Here is a 20,262-nt window from a genome sequence, read left to right on the forward strand (position 1 = left end):
TCCCTGTCTCTCTGCTCTTCCCCTGCTCATGCTCTGTTTCTCTCTCTCTCAAAAACAAATCAACATTAAAAATTTTAAGAAAATTCTGATAGCCACAGCATGGTTTCAGCTCTTCCGCAGAGGCACTTGGAGCCCGGGGCCCCTAGAGGCGTCACCTGCTTTCTCGGGAAGCACCGGGTCAAGGGGCCTTTCTGCCCTGGGCCTCAGGGAGGGTTTTCCTGCTCCCGGTCCCTCCCAGAGGGTGTTGCTTTTGCGAGTAGCACCCACATTCTTTTTTCCCCTTATCAACTTTTTTTTTTTTTTTTCCATAGGGGGAATAGAGCCTCGGACCCAGTACCTGCAGGTCCTGTGAGTACAGACCCCTTTTGGCGCCTGGGCCAATATTTACAAGGTGGTGGCAAAGACTTCTGCTAAGAACCCTTGAAAAAACTCAGGGAAAGGGGATTTGCCAACCGTGTCACAGACTCAGAAGTTTAAGAGTATCGCAGATCACTGAAAAAGGGTCTGATTGAAGTGAGAGCTGATATTCAAGAATTGAATCTCTAGTCTGAAGAGAGGCAGGGTTTTAACCAGGGACCCTTCAGTCTTCCTTGTGGGGACTCCACCCCCCCCCCCCCACAGGGCTGGCATCATCCATCTCCCAAAGCTCAGAAGTGACCTACGAACTAAAACTATGAATCGTATTTCTATAATTGAAAGTAAAGAAATCAAAAACAAAAATAACTAAACTCCGGAAATATAATCGCTTAACCATGTCTTTGTATTTTTATTGAACTTTCTTGAATTTTTTTTTTTTTTTAATTTCTGCCCAGTCACGACAATTAAGTGGGAAACCACAATGACAATTTACAAACTGTGGCATGAAAAAGAACACACACCCCATCAGGAGTTATACCAAACCCTTTCCTTTTTATTCATTCAAAAGAGTCCAACGCACAAATGTCAAATATGAGCACTGTCATTTTTTTTCTTGGAAGGGGGAAAAACATTTATTCTGGCAGCACTTTTACAATTCCAGGAAGCGGTTTTGATACCATTGGTTGCAAGAATAGAAACCATAACAGACTTGAAGGGCGTTTGTTTGCCAGGCGAGGGCTACTTGGTCTGGAAAGACTCCCCCTTGTGCTTTGGGAACTGCCCGTCCACCTCGGCTGGCTGAGCCTTCCCAGGTATGGAAAGAGAAAACGGAATTTCCTGCACAGACACTGAAAATTCCAGTAGAGCAGAGTGTTTTCTGTATCTCCAACCCTCCCCCCCACCCTGAAGCAAGTTCTCAAGCTTTTCTGGAGCTTCTTTTGGTCACATGACCCTCAATCATGACGACCTTTTTGCCGAAACACATGTGACACCAAGATTTCTTCTTACACTGCTTCTCTAGGGTTCAGATGACAGCACAAAACATCACTTGTCAAAAAATAGCAGATATTAAGAATGTGGGCATTTATGTTCATAATTATGATAAACACCTTGCAGGGTATGTCACCCAAAGGAGCATTTTTTTTTTTTTTTTCACTTAATATGGTCCCCTGGGGAGTTAGCCCGAAGTCACATCCTTAAGTGTCCTTGCAAAAAAAGACTGGTCAAAGTCAGTTAATTTGACAGTTTAGGAACTGTCTCGTGCCAATTACAAAACTCCTATGCCCAACAATTCAATGGTCCATAAAGCAATTAAATGTTACCATTCAGTTTACACGCACGCACGCACACAGAGAACTGTGACCAAAGGATTAAGCAGGTAATCTCGTGACTGTGTTCTAAAAGAAAACGAAATCTCAAGATTGAGGTGTCGTATTCAAGTATCAAAAAAATGCAGAAATAGTCTGATCCCATTTGATTTTATGATCATGACAAATCATACTTGTTTCACTGAGGTTCTGGAGTTAGTGAAGTCAACTCCTGGGGCACAAAATCTACAAAACTCAAGATTTTTCACAATGCAGCTGCTTTGCTTGTTTCTTTTAAAAAATATGTTGAGACTTTGTATAGTGGCATTCCAAGAGTCAATACTTTATAAAAGAAGTAAAAGAATAATACCAGCTGACTCACTTTTCATGCCTTACACTGGTGAGAATACAGTTTGTCTTACACATTTTTCCATCAACACACAGAGGAGGCAGCTGTAAACAGAGTCCTTTATACTCTTCAAAGAACGTGTTACTATTGCAGCAGATACTGTTTGGCCCCAATTAGGAGTAGATGAGAGCAATTTGCTTTGCTTTTCACGTTTTACTTGGTGGAGATTTTAAAACAATGGTTTTACTAGTTCTTGGCAGCAGACCATCCAATCAGAGGCTCTGTATTTATAAATAACCAATGCGGGACTATGCTCTCCAGTTAGGGAGCTCACTATCTCAAGGTCTGACCGCCAGATGTGAAGGGCTTTCAAAGTGCTCTGCTAAATTTCAGACTCTGTTCTAGAGAGAGAGAGAGAGAGAGAGAAGTACTCATTAGCAAAGCTCTTTGCACCATTCACAACTGACTCCTGATTATCTTAAGCTATTGAAAGACTCAGATTTTCCATGGACTCCTTGACCCCTCTGTCCCCCTCCCCTGAAGAATCCTACCACCAGGCTTCCACGACCCCTCTGTCCTCTGCCCCTGAAGAATCCATTAGCATATCATCTAGTGACAACGTAATGTCAACAGGAAGCTGGGAGCAAGGAACATTCTGCCCAGCACCACTGGAAATGTGGGCAAAGAAAAACAAGAATCCCACCAGCCTGCCCAAGGAACAGGCTTGCAGGCAGGGACCTTTATTTAAAAGAAGGGGAGGAGACACTGCCTGAAATACAGGTAAGGTTCTTGCTGATTATCACAACCTCTGCGAACCAGCACTTAATCCATGGGCAGACAGATGGGTTTTTTAAAATCTCAGAAGGACTAAAGATGAAAGAATGAACAGAAAGGCCTTTTGCTAAAATAAGAAACCAGCCCCATCTTGGCACAGTCCTCATGCAGAATATTGCACCCAGTGTTAACTAACGCTAGAAGCTTCGAACTGTATAAATTTAAATGTATTTGCATATTATAAAAATAAAGATAAACATATACATATTTTACACTAGTTACGGAACAGCAATGAACGGTCAGTCGATCCTTCTTTCACATTTAACAGAACTGAAATCTGAGTGCTCAAAACACGGCCACCTGTACTGCAACTATGGCTTATATGTGCACAGAAAACAAAATCCCTGAGAAGCCATTCGACTTTTTTTTTTTTTCTTTTCTTCAAGTAGCGCTCTCCTTGGAGGATCACAGTTCTGAGGTTCAGGTTGTAAAACATTTGCTCCATGTTCTTCCCCCCCCACCCCCGTCCTCCCCCGCCCCTCCCCCACCTCATCTACAGGCCAGGTGCGATCCCTCCTCTGCAAGCACCCTGGACAGTTATTACTCAAGTTCACGGAACGCGCGTGGGAGTGTGGAGGGTTTGCCGGGTACGAATGATGGTCCAGGTGAGTTCTGATGCTCTCTTTTCTCCACGGAAATTCCATAGCCATAGAAGTCATTGGTTTCTGTGCTTTTCACCAACGTTCTTCCTATACGGGTAGAGGAAAAGAAAGCACAGACATGACAAAAGGTGACAGAGAAGGATATTCTCAATTCTAAGAACAGGAAGCAAAACTATTAATCGGGGGTTTTTTTTGGCACCAATTTTAATTTTTACTTCTAGAATTCCTTATAAAAATGTGAGTGTCAGGCAATTAAGGATCCTACAAAGAAAAGCGTCTTTTCACTAGAAAGCTGGTCGAACACTTCTGGTTGTGACATTAAGTTTAGGCATAATGAGGAACTATACGAATTAGTAATAACCACCTAAGCCACTGTAATTTCACAGCCGAATGAGATTTATAATCAAGAACCCCAAACACTAACCACAGCACTGAGTCCTTTCAGGAAACACACACACACACACACACACACACACACACACACACACACACACGCATGCGCGAGCTAAATAGCCCTCTAGGAATAGGAATATATACTGAAAAGTGAGAACTTTTAGGATGTCTAACTGGCCTTAAAAGGCATGATTTCACTTGCAATGTTACATACAGGCAAGGCTGTCAAACTAAAAGCTGGAGTTGGATGAATATAAAATAAACTCCTGTATCACCACCTAATTAAACAGAGTGGCATTCAATTCAGACAAAATGATTAGAGAGAGAGGTCAAAGGTCCTCATCCCTTATGTCACCCTTCCTATAATGACATGCAGTCCCTCCATCCCCCCCATCTCTCAATGGTGCTTGATTTCACAGAAACTTTGTAAAATATTAGTAACATTACCAAAAAAATGCACCTTCCATTTACTAACAACTTACTACACATCAGGAATCACACCCACTCACCGCAGTGCATTACTGTATTAATCCTCAACTCATAACACGCCTATGGGGTAAGCTCCATCCTACTCTACATTCACTAAGAAGGAAACGAAGGTTCCCAGAGGTTAAATAACTTCTGGAGGGAACCCACCAGGGTGCGAGAGAGCCAGCCTTTAGCAAGGGTTACTTGACTCCACAGCGTGCTTGACAGCTAAAAGCCAGGTTGGGATGTTCGGAGCCCTGGGGATAGCTTCATGTTTCTATGGCACTCAGCCACAAAGACTTTTTGAAGGCCTATTCATATATAGCAAACTTCCCAGTAGAGAAAGTTTTGACAACTGCCTCAAATTCGAGTAATAAGAAAATAAATCTAATGTAAAGAGGATGGCAGTGTGAAAACTCTCATCTCCACCATGCAGTTAACTTCGGTGGTTCGAGTTCTGGGTTTGTGAGAGGGATGCAGATGTTTTCCTCACGGAACCCAACAAGCCTTCGGAAATGCAGACAGTTGTGTCTGGCTGTCTGTTCCCCTGAGCCACACGTAAGACAGAAGCACAAGGATGTCGAAGCAAGGGCACCCAGAGCCTATAATCACCAGGAAGCCACTTGAGGCTTTTAAACACAGAAGTGGCGAGGGTCCGACGTTGAAAGATAATATTGGTTCGTAGGGGGAAAAAAAAGACATTAGAGGGACGGAGGCCAGTTGAGACTCAGTCACAGGTATCTTGGCAGGGACAGGTGCATCTAGAGGAAAGGAAGGGCCAAAGAGACGGTTGTGTGGCCAAATTTACTCGTGTCAAGATACACTGATAAGATGGGAGAACAGGTCTCGGGAAGGCTGTGTGTCTGCAGCCGCAGCCCCTGGCTCGGCAGACGGGAGCGAAGCAACGCCACTCCCCGAGGTGGGAAGCAGACCGACGAGGAGCGTTGAGGGGCAAGACAGTAACTCACACCAGTGAAGCCTAGAGCCCGCGGGACACCCAAGGGAGCTGCCGTGGGGCGCTGGGGGAAAGGACAGCATGGGGGCTCAGACCCAGAATCCTCTCGGGGTTCTGCACCTGCTCTTCCTGGAACACAGCACACACAGTCTAGGTATTTAGAAGCTCAGGCTGAAACTGAGGCTCTACCATGTTGTATTAATTAATCAGGTCTTTTATTTTCTGTATTGGGATTCTTCGACATCCGGGCCCTCGCTGCCCCTGGAGGCCCCCCTCCCCCCACACTAGCAGGTTCCTAGAGACCCTAAACAACACCGACGTGAGCGCGCTTCTCAGTACCCACCCGCTATCCAGAGCACACACCTCTCAGCCACCGCCTTTATCAGGCTCCGACACTGCGGGCCACCCTCTATCTGCCCCCCTCACTCCAGGGCCACGTGCCAGGCAACCAGGGACCCTCCCTGTGCCCCGAGGCCCGCCCGAGCCGCTCAGGCCCGCAGGGCCCAGCCAGCACCCGCCCTCGGCAAACTCGCACTCTTGGGCACAGTCCCCTCTCTGTGCCTCGTTTCCGTCCCCCCCCCACCCCCCATGGCACAGCATACACCCTCCTCTAGGGCCCTGTGAGTCCTAAGCTGTCTTTTTCAGTGGCAGTCACTTCCTGATCTGTTGGCCTTACCGTATGTGCAAGGCTCTGTTACGATACTACATTCTAAGACAAATGCGTAAGTAAGAGCTTGTGTGAAAACAGCACTGAACTGGAAGCCACGGTGTGGGTTTCAGGCGGAGGCGCATCACTCCATGACTGTGACTGTTGGCACGCGGCCTAGTCTGGAGTCCAGAGACCCCTGGCCTATGTGACTTACAGGGCGGTGAGGGGCCAGTGAGCCAGTGCCTTGGGGGGTTTTGTTCATCTGGCACTGCAGGCGTTTGTGATTATAATATGAAAGAAATGATACCACTCATCCCCACTTTCCCCCCTGAGGATGGGGCCAGGACACTCCAGGTGGCCTTGTAAACGGATCTTCCCCGGTTACTTGGCAAGGCAGGCCAGCCCCCCTGCCACCACCTTCCAGCACAAACATGCACCCTCCCTGGGCAGGCACCTCAGTTAATAAATGTTGGGGCGCCTGGGTGGCTCAGTCGGTTGAGCGCCCCACTTCAGATCAGGTCATGATCTCACCGTTCGTGGGTTCGGGCCCGCGTCGGGCTCTGTGCTGACAGCTCGGAGCCTGGAGCCTGCTTCGGATTCTGTGTCTCCCTCGCTCTCTGCCCCTCCCCCACTTGCACTTTCTCTCTCTCAAAAATAAACATTAAAATTTTTTTTAAATAAGTAAATGTTGCTAGGCAAGTCGGTGAGCACATTTTATTCTAGTATCTATATCTGCCTTTTGACGTTTTTTTTTTTTATGATTACCTTGATATGCCACCCATGGTGCACACCACTAATATTCCTAGTGGAAAAAGCAGCAACCAAGTTTATTGAGCGCTGTTTGTTCTGTGGAAGGAATAATGCTACCTGGCCTCCCCAGCAATGGCCTCTCTAAATGCTCACGACAACCCCACAAGACAACCGCTTCTGGGATCCGCTTCTGACAGAGCTCTACAGCCACGGCACCAACAGATGGCAAAGATTCACACTCGGGCGGTGTAACTCCAGCGCCCAAACTGCCTTGAGAAAATAAAGGCAAACACTACTTTTAAGAAGCTATTTGCTGTGTCGATCCGCTCGAGCTTTTCGTGATGTTACATTCGTGCATATTACATTTTTTTAAACGACTTTTTTTGGGGCGCCTGGGTGGCTGAGGCGGCTGAGCACCCAACTCTTGATTTCGGTTCAGATGATGATCCCAGGGTCATGGGATCGAGCCCCGCATCAGGCTCCCCAAGAGCCTGGAACCTCCTTAGGATTCTCTCTCTCTCTCTCTCTCTCTCTCTCTCTCCCTCTGCCCCTACCCCACTCGCGCATGCATGCTCTTTCTCTGTCTCTAAAAATAAAAATAATAAAGGTAATCTTAAAAATAAAATGCCTTCTTTCTTCCAGCAAGGAACTGAGATTACTAACATACGCAGTATCATAATAAGTTAGGCCAAAGAATCAAGCAGTTTCCTGATTCTTAATTCTCAATGTTGTCTTGATTCTGAATAAGCAAAAGATTTGTAACCTTAAAATGGCCTGCTCTATATATGAAGAGATCTCTTCATCCCAAAGCCCACCCCACCCCCCGTTTTCCCCTAAACTCTCAAGTCCTTAGGAAGTCCCTAATTCAAGAAACCCTCTCTGCTTCCCGGAGACTTACCCTTAAAATTTGGTGCTCCTAAAGTCACAGATTGGGTACAGTAAAAATGATGACATAAGGGAAAGAAGCACTATCTTTTCCACTTAATTTTCCAAGAAAGTATGGAGATACCTAAGCAGAGAGGGAACAAATTCTAGTATCAGTGTGGCTGATGGGGCACTAAATAATCAAGAGACACTATTCCCCCTCGCCTGTGAAAGGAGCGAGGCAATGAACGGTCTCACTCCTTACAAAAAACAAAGCAAATCAACACAAATCAGCATGATACACCCCACAGGCCACCTCCACATTCCGCTTCCTTTCCTTCTGAAATACCATACCATCCCCACCCTCCGTGTTTCACAATCCTGTGGTCACTGAAAAATCCCCCATCGTTCTAAAGCCAAGTTTGTGCTGCTCCGTTGCTCTTGTAAAAAGAAATTATCAGGTCCATACTAACGATCCTGAGTGTAATTAAACCTACTTTGCCCGTTTATCTGATGAGATAAAGGCGACAGTGTCTTCATGCTACTTTTTATAAAGGGCTATTTCAATTGGTCTTAAATATCCCTGTGTGGTAACAATGTAACTGCCAAATTCTCATGCGAAGCAATCACTGTATCCTTGGGACTACTTACAAACGTATATATACAATAACCCAAGTATAAGAGGTAGTTCTGAGATGCAGTGTCTCGGCCCTTTTTATCATTAGTCGCACTTTCTGGAAAAGGAGAAAGCTTAGCTTGACAACTTTCAAACCGGCCCATATTTTCCAATTCTGTAACACATGACCTGCCCAAATCAGAATCTGCTTCCCTTTTCATTGCCACCATTCCACATGGAGTGCAGACAGACACGGAACCACCACAAGAGAAACGGCAACTGTCAGGAAATAAAAATGATATATTCCCATGTCCTGTATGTTCCAGAGTCTGTCCATTAGGAAACCACATGGAAGAATGTCGGTTGCATTTCAGTATGCCTTCAGGTAACACATTTCTAGATGCTAACCTATTGGATCCTGTCTTTTAAATGAAAATCAGTAGAGGGGCAGCTGGGCAGCTCAGTTGGTTAAGCATCCGACTTTGGCTCAGGTCATGATCTCGCGGTTTGTGAGTTCAAGCCCATGCGGGGCTCTGTGCTGACAGCTCAGAGCCTGGAGCCTGCTTGGGATTCTGTGTCTCCCCCTCTCTCTGCCCCTCCCCTGCTCATGTCCTGTCTGTCTGTCTGTCTCTCTCTCTCTCTCAAAAATAAATAAACATCAGGTGCACCTGGGTGGCTTGGTCGGTTAAGCGTCCGACTTCGGCTCAGGTCATGATCTCACAATCCGTGAGTTTGAGCCCCGTGTCGGGCTCTGTGCTGACAGCTCGGAGCCTGGAGCCTGTTTCAGATTCTGTGTCTCCCTCTCTCTCTGCCCCTACTCTGTTCATGCTCTGTCTCTGTCTCAAAAATAAATAAACGTTAAAAAAAAATTTAAAAAAAACATTAAAAGAACTTATTTAATGAAAAGCAGTAGATAAATTGGGTTATCTAGCAGTTTATCTGAGTATATACTTGGTGGGGGCTGGGTTCCTCTAAACCTCTTTGGAAATGAGAAAGAGGAACATCGTACAGGGTACCTAAAATTAAAAGCAAACAGTGAGCTGCCATTCGCTTAAAGAAGTTCACACTTCCCTTCTGAACTGGAATTTTAAGTGTCTCAATGTACAGAGCAGCAGGACAAAGACAGGAATTCACAGATAAAATTTTCAAAAATAAATTAAAACAATGAATCTACTTTCTCCTTACTTTTCCCACTGAAAGTAGGACTCTGCCTTTAACGACTCATAATGTCCAAGACTCAGTATCCCTTTAATGCCTAGGGGTCAGTTCGGCCGACCAGAATTTCTGGCGGAAAGGGATGGGAAGTGACGGACGGGGTGATTAGCGAGGTGGTGAGAAGCTCTCACAATGCATCATATATCACATCACCACGATGAACACTTTAGCCATCGTACGATTTTATTTGTCGCTTATACTTCACTGAGGCTGAAGAGAAAAGGTCAACGGTTGCCGGGGGTTAAGGAGGAGGCGGGGACCGAGGAATAAATAAAGAGAAGGAGGAAGAGGACCTTTAGGGCAATGGAAATACTGCCTTTCATACTACAATGGCAGACATAGAAACCCATGGAACATGCAGCACCAAGAGTGGACCCTGAAGTAAACTGTGGACCTTGGGTGACAATGAAGTAAACTGTGGGACCTTGGGCCCATCTAGTACCACAAATGTGCCACTCTGGTGGAGGGAAGCTGTGCAGAGTGGGGCAGGAGGGATGTGGGATCTCTCTGTACCTTCTGCTCAATTTTGTTGTGAACCCAAAGCTTCTCTACAAAATAAGTTTGTGTTTTAAAACATTGCCTCCTATGCTAAAAGAAGGAAGGAAGGAAGGAAGGAAGGAAGGAAGGAAGGAAGGAAGAAAAAGAAAAAGAGAAAAAAGGTCTGAAGGAGGCAGGTCTCCCTGCAAGCAGCCCCACTTCTCTACTGTCCAATAAATGGGGGGCTGGCATTGGGGGTGGGGGTGCTAGTCAATTCACTGCCTTTAGACTGAACGAGGCCAAGAATAACACGTGATGAGAATTTCTTTGAAACTCACAAGTCTGCTTAATACCAACACACTAAGCAGCAAAGCCATTCTGAAAGCGGCACGAAAAAATTTCTTGCCTGCCCGGAACTATATGTGTTGTATTAGACACCAGAGGGCACAGGTTTCTTTAGGAGTGATGAACATATTCTAAAATTCGATAGTGGTGATGGCTGTGAACCACATAATAAATGTCAATAATCACTAAATTATTTAAAAAGTGTATCAGACAGAATCCACATCCTTAAGGAGGTAAGAAGTTTTTCAGAGCGACCTAGCAAATGTGTCACTAGGTGAGTCTTCACCTCATCTCAAAAGCAAATATCCTTGAAAATCAGCCCAGAAGAGCCAGAGTATGGAGAGGACTCATATTTCTGATAATCAGCAAAGACAAGAAGCCACTCAGCTCCTCAGTATCCCCCTGGAGGGAGAGGTACAGTAGAGGCATTTCTTTCATGTGACCTTTTCCCAATGGAAACCTGGTAGGGACCCCAACCACCAATCACCAAAACAATGGATGAAAGTAAATCATCTTAAAAAAAAAAAAATCACTACTTACTCTTTATTCTCTGTCTCTCCCCATAGGGAAATAAAACACAGAAAAATTTTTAAATGAGAAATAGAAAAACTTGGAATTTATAAGGAAGATCCAGTTAAATAACAGTCATCGATGGTTTTTCTTTATAAAGCGCATGGCAGCACCATTATTTTACACATGGTCAAAGGCAGGCAGTTAAATGACAAGTCTCTGATTTGACCTGTAAAGGAGAGGAGTAAGCTGGTTAAAGAGCTTGGACTGTCTTTTCAAAAAACCACCATGAGATCTACATCAATGACATAGGAGTAGGGTGATAATTCTTGTACGCCTTGAAGACTTTACTGGCTGGCCTGCTGTCCTGGAATAATTATTAAGAGCCCTCCTGTCAACCTCAATCCTTTCCTGATTTGAACGATAAGTTACTGATCCATGTAGCACACGGATCAGCTTTGCCTTGGTGCTGACAATCGGTTGCTGACCAGAGACAGGCTCTATAGACAAAGCTAAAAGCCCACTGGCCAGGGAGCCCATGCTTAGAGTCATGGAGGGGGGCCCAGAGATCAGAAAGTCCAGCATACACACATTAGAATCATCAGGGGGACTATCGTTTTTTCCAAAGACTAGTGCCTGGCCCTTCCCTCTGGAAATTCACATACATAAGCCCGATTAAGAAAGATGGATCTCAACCACCCACCTGCATTTTAATGGGATGATAGAGAAGTAAAAGATCACTCTACTATGCCTTGCTAAAAAGTTAACTGGCCTAGAGTTGCAAAGCCAGTGCAGTGGTCCAGACTCCTAATTCCTACTGCCTGTTGGCACCCCCAAGTTTAATCGTCAGGTTCAGACCCAAGCTGTGACTACATAATAACCACCACCTGTGACGGCTTTCCTCCTCAGTCCCCCAAATCTCCTGCTTTCAATACACAGTCATCGACATAAATCAGACCTCCACTGGGCAGGGCCGGACCTGAGTGTCTGTTTGTTTTCATGGATATTCCTTCATTTAGAATTGAGACTTACACTCCAAACCCGCTGTCCATTGTACGAGGCTTTAAAACAAAACAAAACAAAAAATCCATTTTGAAATAAAACTATTCACATAGCTAGGTCAAAAGCAGTTCAGTCCCTAAAGGTATTCTCTCCAGCATCTAGATGTCTGAGGCTACGCGGCTCTGATTACCCAAGACCTTAAAGCTGCTTATTCAATTTAAGTATAATAACGTGTGAGAGACAGAGGAGGTGATAGCGTTTTGTTTTTTTTTTTTCCAGGCTGGTATAAATGTCTTTCTGTGGCAGCACCACGAGAAGCCCATGGGAAAGCACCGATAAGGCTGGCTGGCTGCCACTGTGGTTTCTTGTGCAAACTGATACTTCAACTTCTACCTCTATCTCACCTATTAAACGCCACGCGGCTATGGCGAAACAAGAGGTTAACGTCTGTGCTTGCTCAGGAAAACCTACGCCAGTGCAACGGTTTCCCTCACCCCCTGCTACTTCTGTAAGCCCCCCTCATCCTCTCCCCACTGTGTTTCTGAAAGAAAGGGGCCAACGTCCACCAAAGAACAATCACATTTGTGTTTGATATATTCATACAACAGACAGGGACAAGGGGTGCTCTGGTTAGTATGAAGCTACTATGTAATCGTAAGAAGTGCTTCACAATTTCCCAATGTCCTACGGGCCCCGTGCGTGAGGAGTTAGACCATGTGTGTGTTAGCTAAAATAGCATTCTGAATACCCAGCATTAGATAAGAGTTTCCCGTGGGTGTTTAGTGACATCTTCCAGCCGAGATGAATTAGGGATGTTCTAATGAGTCACTTGGTTTGGACAAAGCACCCTTCTACTGCAGCCGCTAAGGAATGAGCACCCACTGAACACCTCGCTCTGCAGACAACACGCGAAAGTCAGGCAAACGGACACTTCCGGGCTGAGGCCTGGGCTCCTACCGCGCGGGGCTGTTGTGGAACCCACCCCATAACGAGTCTCTCAAGGGGAGGTGGACAGGCCACCATTTTCAGATGCAAACTGCAGAACCTCCCTATAAAAAGCTCGTCTGTGAAAACAAAATTCTATGGGGTCAGCTCGGAAGAAAAACTCAAGCTTGCCGCATGAATGCTTTGCCCTACAAGCCACGTCGCTGCTGTCTCCCGGAGCATCTCCAAGAAGACTGTGCCCTGCTCCTTTGCAAGATTTGCAGCAAAAAGGGATTTTATCTCACTTTAAAAGTGGCCTGTGGTTCTTTTTTTTTTTTTTTTTTTTAATTTTTTTTTTTCAACGTTTATTTATTTTTGGGACAGAGAGAGACAGAGCATGAACGGGAGACACAGAATCGGAAACAGGCTCCAGGCTCTGAGCCATCAGCCCATAGCCTGACGCGGGGCTTGAACTCACGGACCGTGAGATCGTGACCTGGCTGAAGTCGGATGCTTAACCGACTGCGCCACCCAGGCGCCCCGTAAAAGTGGCCTGTGGTTCTTAACACTACAAAAAGAACTAAACAAAAACCCAAAACAGGAGGAGTTCAATCTGTAATACCAAGTAAACACTGTATCTAAAAGTTCACGCGTGTACATTCTCTGTGTTTCAGGCGGTTTGGGGAACGGTGGGGGCAATCTGCACAGCCATGATTATCAAGGGCTGAGAATCAGAGACCTACAGAAAAAAACTGTCTACCACGGATTTGCTGTAGGCTTTTCTTACTTAGTGGGTGCTCACTTTCCATAAAAAAAAATGTTCTTTTTGGATGTATATACCTGCAAATCTACTAAAAACCAGCTACACACCTTAAATGAGTGAACCATATTGCCTATGAAATGACAGCTCGATAAAGCTGTTAAAAAATGCTTTTTTTTCAAATGCTCTCACTTTTAATCAGCAAAAGTAAAAAAAAAAAAAAAAAGAAATCATAAACAATAAAAAATAAAAATTCCTAGTTTGCTACATAAGCCATGGTGCCTCTGTCACCCAGATACCTAGGTCTGCCTTGGGAGAGCATCCAAAGTTTGCTGGAAGGCACTTTCACTCGGCCCTTTGTATCACACCTACCAGAGCAGGATGGGGAGTGAGCGACCGGGGCTACCGTGTTTGGAACTCACTTGGAACAGGGGCTGATCACAGTCGGTGTAGGTGGGTAAACCAAGGCAACATTCACTCGCTCGCTGCCGTTCTTTGGGCAAATGATCTCGGCCACTCCTTCTGGTCTGGGCTGACTCAGCAACTCCCCTGCAGGAGGAGAGAGAAAGTGCGTTAATGAGGTGTGCCTTCATAATGGGACCATTCCACAGAGGAATGCAGCACCCGGGGACTGCGGAAGCCGGGAGGAGGGCAGGTAGTGAGTTGTCTACAGACAATGGACTCAAGAGAACAGATATGCGCCCGGAATCGCAAACCGGCCCTGCTCCCTGCCCACCGCCTACATTCTCATCTGCATCACCATGGAGAACGTTCTAATGGCTGTGGCGAAGAGGCCATCCTTCCAGACAAAGACAGCATCTGCCGCTATTTTCCTCACCTTCCTTTTCATGGACTGACTCCGGAGGTCTTTATCTAGATGTTGTGGCAAATTGAGCGAGGATCCCTAAGGCCTGGAGAAGCTGCCAAGGAGGTGGTCATAATTAGCATTTGGGGCAGATGGGATTCAGACAGACCGTAGCAGCCCTTCAACAAAGCCCTGCAGAAATGATCTCGACACGCAGCCGACCAAAGGTGTTATCTAGGTAAACAGCCCAGCTTCACACTGGCAAGAGGATATCCTGGGTAGGTCTGTGTGGGGATTTGAAAGCACCAGCATAAGACTATGTTATGACTAATGGGGTCTAGTAAAAACAGACAGTTAACTTAATGCATTACCACAACACCCAGAGGAAATCTGCGTCCTCTGCACGCCCGGATCTCATCTCTCTCCAACTAGACCGTTAAATCCCAAAGAGCAGTGAGGACCTCCATTCCTTACTTTCCCCTCCACCTCGTCTACTTACTGGCAGCACCCTGCCCTCTCTCTATTCTCATGGCTGGCACTGTGCTGTCGCTCAGAGAAAATTCAGTAACTAGCTTCTAGCTGAGGACAGCACTTGCTACTGCCTAAATCCCCCTACGTAAACCTAGAAAGTAAACAGACCAAACCAAGGACACAAAACGCTTGCCGACTGGGGAAAGATGCTACTGAAAATAAACATCAGCCCTTTGGCAGCCATCACTTAGTAGAACTAATTTGAAAATTCTCAGGGCCCCAGGGGCGCCTGGGTGGCTCTGTCAGTTAAGCCTCCCACTTCAGCTCAGGTCATGATCTCACAGTTCGTGAGTTCGAGCCCCGCGTCAGGCTCTATGCTGACGGCTCAGAGCCTGGAGCCTGCTTCAGATTCTGTGTCTTCCCCTCTCTCTGCCCCTCCCCTGCTCGCGCTCTCTCTCTGTCCCTCAAAAATGAACAAAGTGTTAAAAAAAAAATTCTCTCCCTCCTTCTCCCCCTGCCGCTCCCCTGCATGCATGCACTTTCCCTCCACCTCTCTCGAAAAATAAAAATAAATTTAAAATTAAAAAAAAAATTCTAATGAACCCAAAGTTAAGCCAACAAGGGATGATTAGAAAGTCCTTGGCGTCAAAATACCGTATTTTGAAATGCCTCACCTTCAGCGGAACTCTCACACTGGTGAGGCACGCCCACGTGCCAGCAGTGAACCGAGAGCTTTAAATGTACCTCTCATTTCGTCTGTGCGATGTCTCTAGGAGGGTCATCCTCACTTTACAAACGAGGTCAGGGAGGTTATGTGGCGTACCCCGAGTCAAGGGCAGGAGAGTGGCAGGCTTGGAATGTGACCTTGGGAAGCCATCTCTGGGATGCTTACTCTTTGCCACGACCGTCCAAGACCTCCCAAAGTGGGAACTGCTTCTTTACGCCAGAACACGTCTCTTCTAAAGGAGCAATCTAAAAACACTCTTCTTACATAATGAACTAAGCGTTGACATATTTGCAGTTTTGCGATAAGACATTCGTTTCCTGCTTCGAGCATTTTTCCGTGGCTTTGGACAATATGAACTGAATGTAATTTGAAGTTCCTTAGCCAAACTACTATAAACACCCAACGACTGCAAAAGGTAATTTCACATGATTAGCTTGTACCACGGATACATGGGTATCAGAGCCATACTCTGACACCAACTAAGGAAAGGTTCCAAAACATAAAAATGCAAGTTAAAAATGTAAACACTAAAATGCTACCAAGGCCATAACACGAACCAAAGTGGTGTAGCACGTTAGAGCTGGACGGAAAGTTGGAAGTCATTTGGTCCAAACGCGACCTTCTAAGTCAGAAACCCTCTGAGTCTGGCGGGTCTGTTCCAAGTGCCACGGAGAGCTGTGCATCCCCGGGGAGACGGGACGAGGTCTGCGACCCTGGTTCTAAGCCCCCTGTCGCCTGCTTCCTTACCTAACATTTCTACTCTGCGCTTTCTGTCCCCAGGATCACCCCCAAGGCCTGGACACACTCAGCTTCCGTGGTTTCCCCTGGGAACGCTCTCCTGGTGGGCAGAATGCCCACAGGCCTCCTGCAGCTGCCCGAGCGCGCGGGATCGCAGCTGGTTTTGGGGGAGCGGACCCGTTTGCCAGGGTTGCAATTATTTGCAGTAGACCGTTAAGCACCCGTTATGAATTTTTATTAAACTGACAGCTTTAGTGCCCCCTACCCCAGATTCCCAGGATCCTACGGAGCCAGGTAACCGGTTTCATGGAGGCCCTACCCCCAGCAGCACTGCCAGCCGCAGGGGGGGCATGAAAGCTGCAGGCGAGGAGAAGCCTCCCAGGTGTGAAAACTCCACTCGAGGCTGCAGAAAACCGAGCAGCCAAGCTGCACGGTTCACAACCTCCTGCAGGTCCCCGCCCTCCAACAGGCTCCTGCAAGGTGCCGGGATTCTTAGGACGGAAGGAATGTGCCCTGTCGTTAGATTCAGAAAATGAGGAAAACAGCCTTTTCCTCTCAAAAAACATGATCACAAATACAAAAGTGGTTCATAATATGTGTTATCTACTAAAACAGAAGCTGGTCATCTCAAGTTTCTTGCACACAAACTTGATTTTCAAGCTAAAATATTAGCCAGCGCGCCTGCATGGCTCAGTCAGTTAAGCGTCCGGCTTCGGCTCAGGTCATGATCTCACAGTTCGTGAGTTCGAGCCCCGCGTCGGGCTCTGTGTTGACAGCTCAGAACCTGGAGCCTGCTTTGGATTCTGTGTCTCTCCCTCTCTCTCTCTCTCTGCCTGTCCCCCGTTCATGTATTGTCCCTCTCTCACAAAAAATAAATAAACATTAGAAAAAGCAACACCAGAATACAGCCATTCACTCAGTATCTAAATAGGGAGATCTTACTGTGTGTGAGGAGACACAGGGGATACCGGAGTCTAAGTCAAGGCCTTTCATATGGAGGGTCCCAGCATCTGAGAAAGTCACATGTGCATAAAAGGAACTGTAGTCCTGTATGTTAGGGCCCCCCGAGGAAAGTTATGAAATGTTAGAAGGACAACGAGAAGGACAGAAGAATACCAATTTGCAGGACTCCAAAAGACCTCCAAGAGCAGAGAACACGGTCTCAGAAGACCCATCACATCGATTATCCAGGACTCCATGTTACCAGCACACTGTTATATACGTCAAGGTAAATGACATACGGTAACCACAGAAGAAAAAATGGTGATCGCAGTAGCAGCTAACATTTATCGAGCACTTATTATGCGCTTAGGCTGTCATTGTATCGTGTCACTTAGTCCTCATGACAACACTATGAAGTACCTACAATCCTGTCCTCATTATATACAGAGGTGGCAAGGGAGGCTCAGAGCGGTTAGGTATTCACCAACAAGGAGGAAGTGGCAAAGCCGAAATTTGGACCCAGGACTATCTGACTTCACTCTTAACCACCACATAATACTGTCCTGAGTCAAGGACATCGTGATGATTAAATTAGATAACACAGAAAGTGTTAAATGTTGTGTCCGGCATCCGGTAAGTTCTTGACACTATGACATACTGATGAGATTTTTTTGAAAAGCTTACTTTTCCAACTCTATAAAGAATTCATGCGAATATGTGATCGTACCCACATTCTCTACAGTAAAGCCGTATGCCAGGATTAGACCGTAAATGATTTACCTGCAAAATACCGCATCACCAGAAATTTGAAAACTTCAAATGAAAGAATGTTAGATCTATGACACGTCTGTCATCACTAGCAAAAGCCAGTAAAAAAGATAAATCCCAAAGCTGGTGGAAGCTGGAAAAAAAAAAAAAAGCTACATTTACAGAAAATGTGCCGGTGGTGAAGTAAGGATAAATACACACGTGACCTGTTATATTTCCATTTTCAGGAACTTGCTTCCAGGAAGTAGGCCTTTCTCTCTGACAAAAATTATACAATGATTGCTCATAGCAACACTATTTATAAAACAGTGAAAACCTGGTAACCCTCTCAAAAGTCCAACACTGGGGAAGTGATTAAAAACTCCGACACACCAGTAAGACGGGATTCCCTGTAGTCGTTACAAATTATGAGACTGACATTTCTGTGCGTCAGTGTCCACTTAGAGCTACATTCTAATTAGAAACATCAACTGACCAAGAACACAGATGAATTCAGAGGGAAAGCGGTCCCTTGAGATTTAAATGGTCCTGGGGTTACTTATTTATTTATTTTATGTTTGAGTCAGTAAGAAAACGAGGCGAAAGCATGCCGGCCGCACGCCGAAGGGGAATGCCAGTTTCGAATGCTAGCGCTTTCTCTACGGTTGGAGATGGTCCGTTCACGTGCGGCACACAATGCAGTCAGTCTTCCTGAAAAAGCAGAACTTTGGCCCGAAGAACAGAACACTGCATTCACTGAAGCTGTTTTAGGCCACTGCCCAGTCTCCTTGTGCCCGTGAAAGTTATGAAAAACTGTCCTTAATTACTCCGGCTCAAGATTTCCGGCATTAAAAAGCTGCCACATCAACCGTTTTCCCCCCAGTGGAAGAACAGAACGCTAAGTTTTATTATGTTTTTTTTTTAAAAAAAAGAAAATCAACAGAAGTGGAAGGAACTTTTTCATCTTTTTCTGCAAAGCATCAGAATTCTCAAGCATTGAGCACTTTACACAGAATACAACAAATGTGTCATACTGATGAGTCAAATCGCAATATTAAAAGCCCCTTACATTTCTTTTTAGTGCAAATAAAAGCCACTTCCCTGATCCAGAATGAAGATCTAAATTACGAACATCCCTCAAAACAGCCAAAGTGGTCTAGACAGTAAAAGAAACAAGTATATAGGTTCTATTAGGTAAGGAACTATCTAGATGTCTTCAGGACCTCTTCCGCTCTAATATTCTAAAATTCACCCCCTCGCTCTCCCCACCCCAAAGTCTACTGTTGTACTTCAATTAAATGTGACTCTGGATGTAGCTATGTTGAGATCCGTGAATACTGTTTCCCACATCTCCCCTGGGCAAAGGCAGCGTCCTCTGAAACCAGTGAGCAGGAAGCCCCCACTTTCCAAGCCCATCGAGGTATCAGGCAGCAAAGACCAGAGAACTACACCCTGGTTACTTCATGTGGAAGAGGAAGGCCGGATAGAGATAACAGGACACCCTGTCTTAAGACAAAATAAAGCCCAGAAAGTATATACACGGCAGAAGTAAACATCCGACGTTAAAACGCTCAATTTAAAAACACGCCACCGTGCACACCTAAGGGTGTGAGAAAAGGCAGAAGAGACCCCCCCGATATCTGCTGGTTCCAACATAACCATCTGTACCCTTGGCTGCCATTTCAGAGGAGGACCCCCCCCATCCCCCCCCCCCCCCACCGCACAGGACCACGACTGGGTGGCTCCTGGGTTGGCCACCGCTCAGAAGAAATGAAATAAAGAGATCAGGTTGTAAGTTTTGGTAATCTCAACTTTAAAAGAAATTCCCTTTTGTTAAGTAGCTTTGGTCTCAGCCCTTTGATTGTGAATTATAACTTTTTAGGGGGAGAGAAAGTGACATGCAGGAGGGAGTGGGGCACGTCTTTGTAAAGAGCAGAGACAGAGCTGGGCCAGAAGTGTGCCCATCACTGGGAATCACCTTTCTCAGGATAGGGAATAGTGCAGACCCCCAGAGGGGTTGCCCCAGGCTAGACCTGTCCACTCTTAGCCTCGAAGCCAGCTGGCAGGGACCTATCCTCCAGGCGCGGACAAAATTGCCTGGGAAGCTGTCTGGAGGTGGGCGGAGCATGCTGTCAAACGCACTGGATGGGGCACTGGCTGGAGTCCTTGGACAGTTACTCCCGTGGGTGCTGCTGAATTTATGGGAACACCAGCTGGGACACTGGTGCTCTCTGGAAGGTGCCCAGGGAGCTGCTACTGAACTTGCCAGGAAACCGGCCGGGGTACCCGGAGACTCGGCAGGAATCTTCCCGCTGGGTCACTGGAAGTCAGCTGGGATGCCTACAGATACTGTCCAGCACTCGGCCACACGTACTTGTAGAGAGTTCCGGGACTCAGACTGGTCCCCTAAACTGCAGGGATGCTGCTTTCTTCCTGTGAGCAGAGTTTGCTTTTG

The 20,262-nt window shown here is 46.2% G+C and overlaps 1 protein-coding gene across 6 annotated transcripts in view; it reads right to left on the minus strand.

Moving 5' to 3' along the window:
* Positions 1-744: 744 nt before the first annotated feature.
* Positions 745-20,262, minus strand: part of MFHAS1 (multifunctional ROCO family signaling regulator 1) — a 100,872-nt gene continuing 81,354 nt past the window's right edge. The window contains exons 2-5 of one of the 6 annotated variants that reach the window (XM_086703340.1): positions 13,800-13,926; positions 7,563-7,673; positions 3,336-3,536; positions 745-2,414 (exon numbers count right to left, since the gene is read on the minus strand). In XM_086703340.1, the coding sequence (XP_086559466.1) occupies positions 7,646-7,673; positions 13,800-13,926 (155 nt within the window). In that variant the 3' untranslated portion in view covers positions 745-2,414; positions 3,336-3,536; positions 7,563-7,645. Of the gene's footprint in view, positions 2,415-3,335; positions 3,537-7,562; positions 7,674-10,721; positions 10,921-13,749; positions 13,927-20,262 lie in introns of those variants that run through there. The other 5 variants (XM_086703341.1, XM_086703344.1, XM_025932880.2 and 2 more) reach the window with 5 other exon arrangements.

Source organism: Puma concolor, chromosome B1 (genome assembly GCF_028749965.1).
Source record: "Puma concolor isolate L17-30 chromosome B1, mPumCon1.1.hap2, whole genome shotgun sequence".
NCBI lineage: Eukaryota > Metazoa > Chordata > Mammalia > Carnivora > Felidae > Puma > Puma concolor.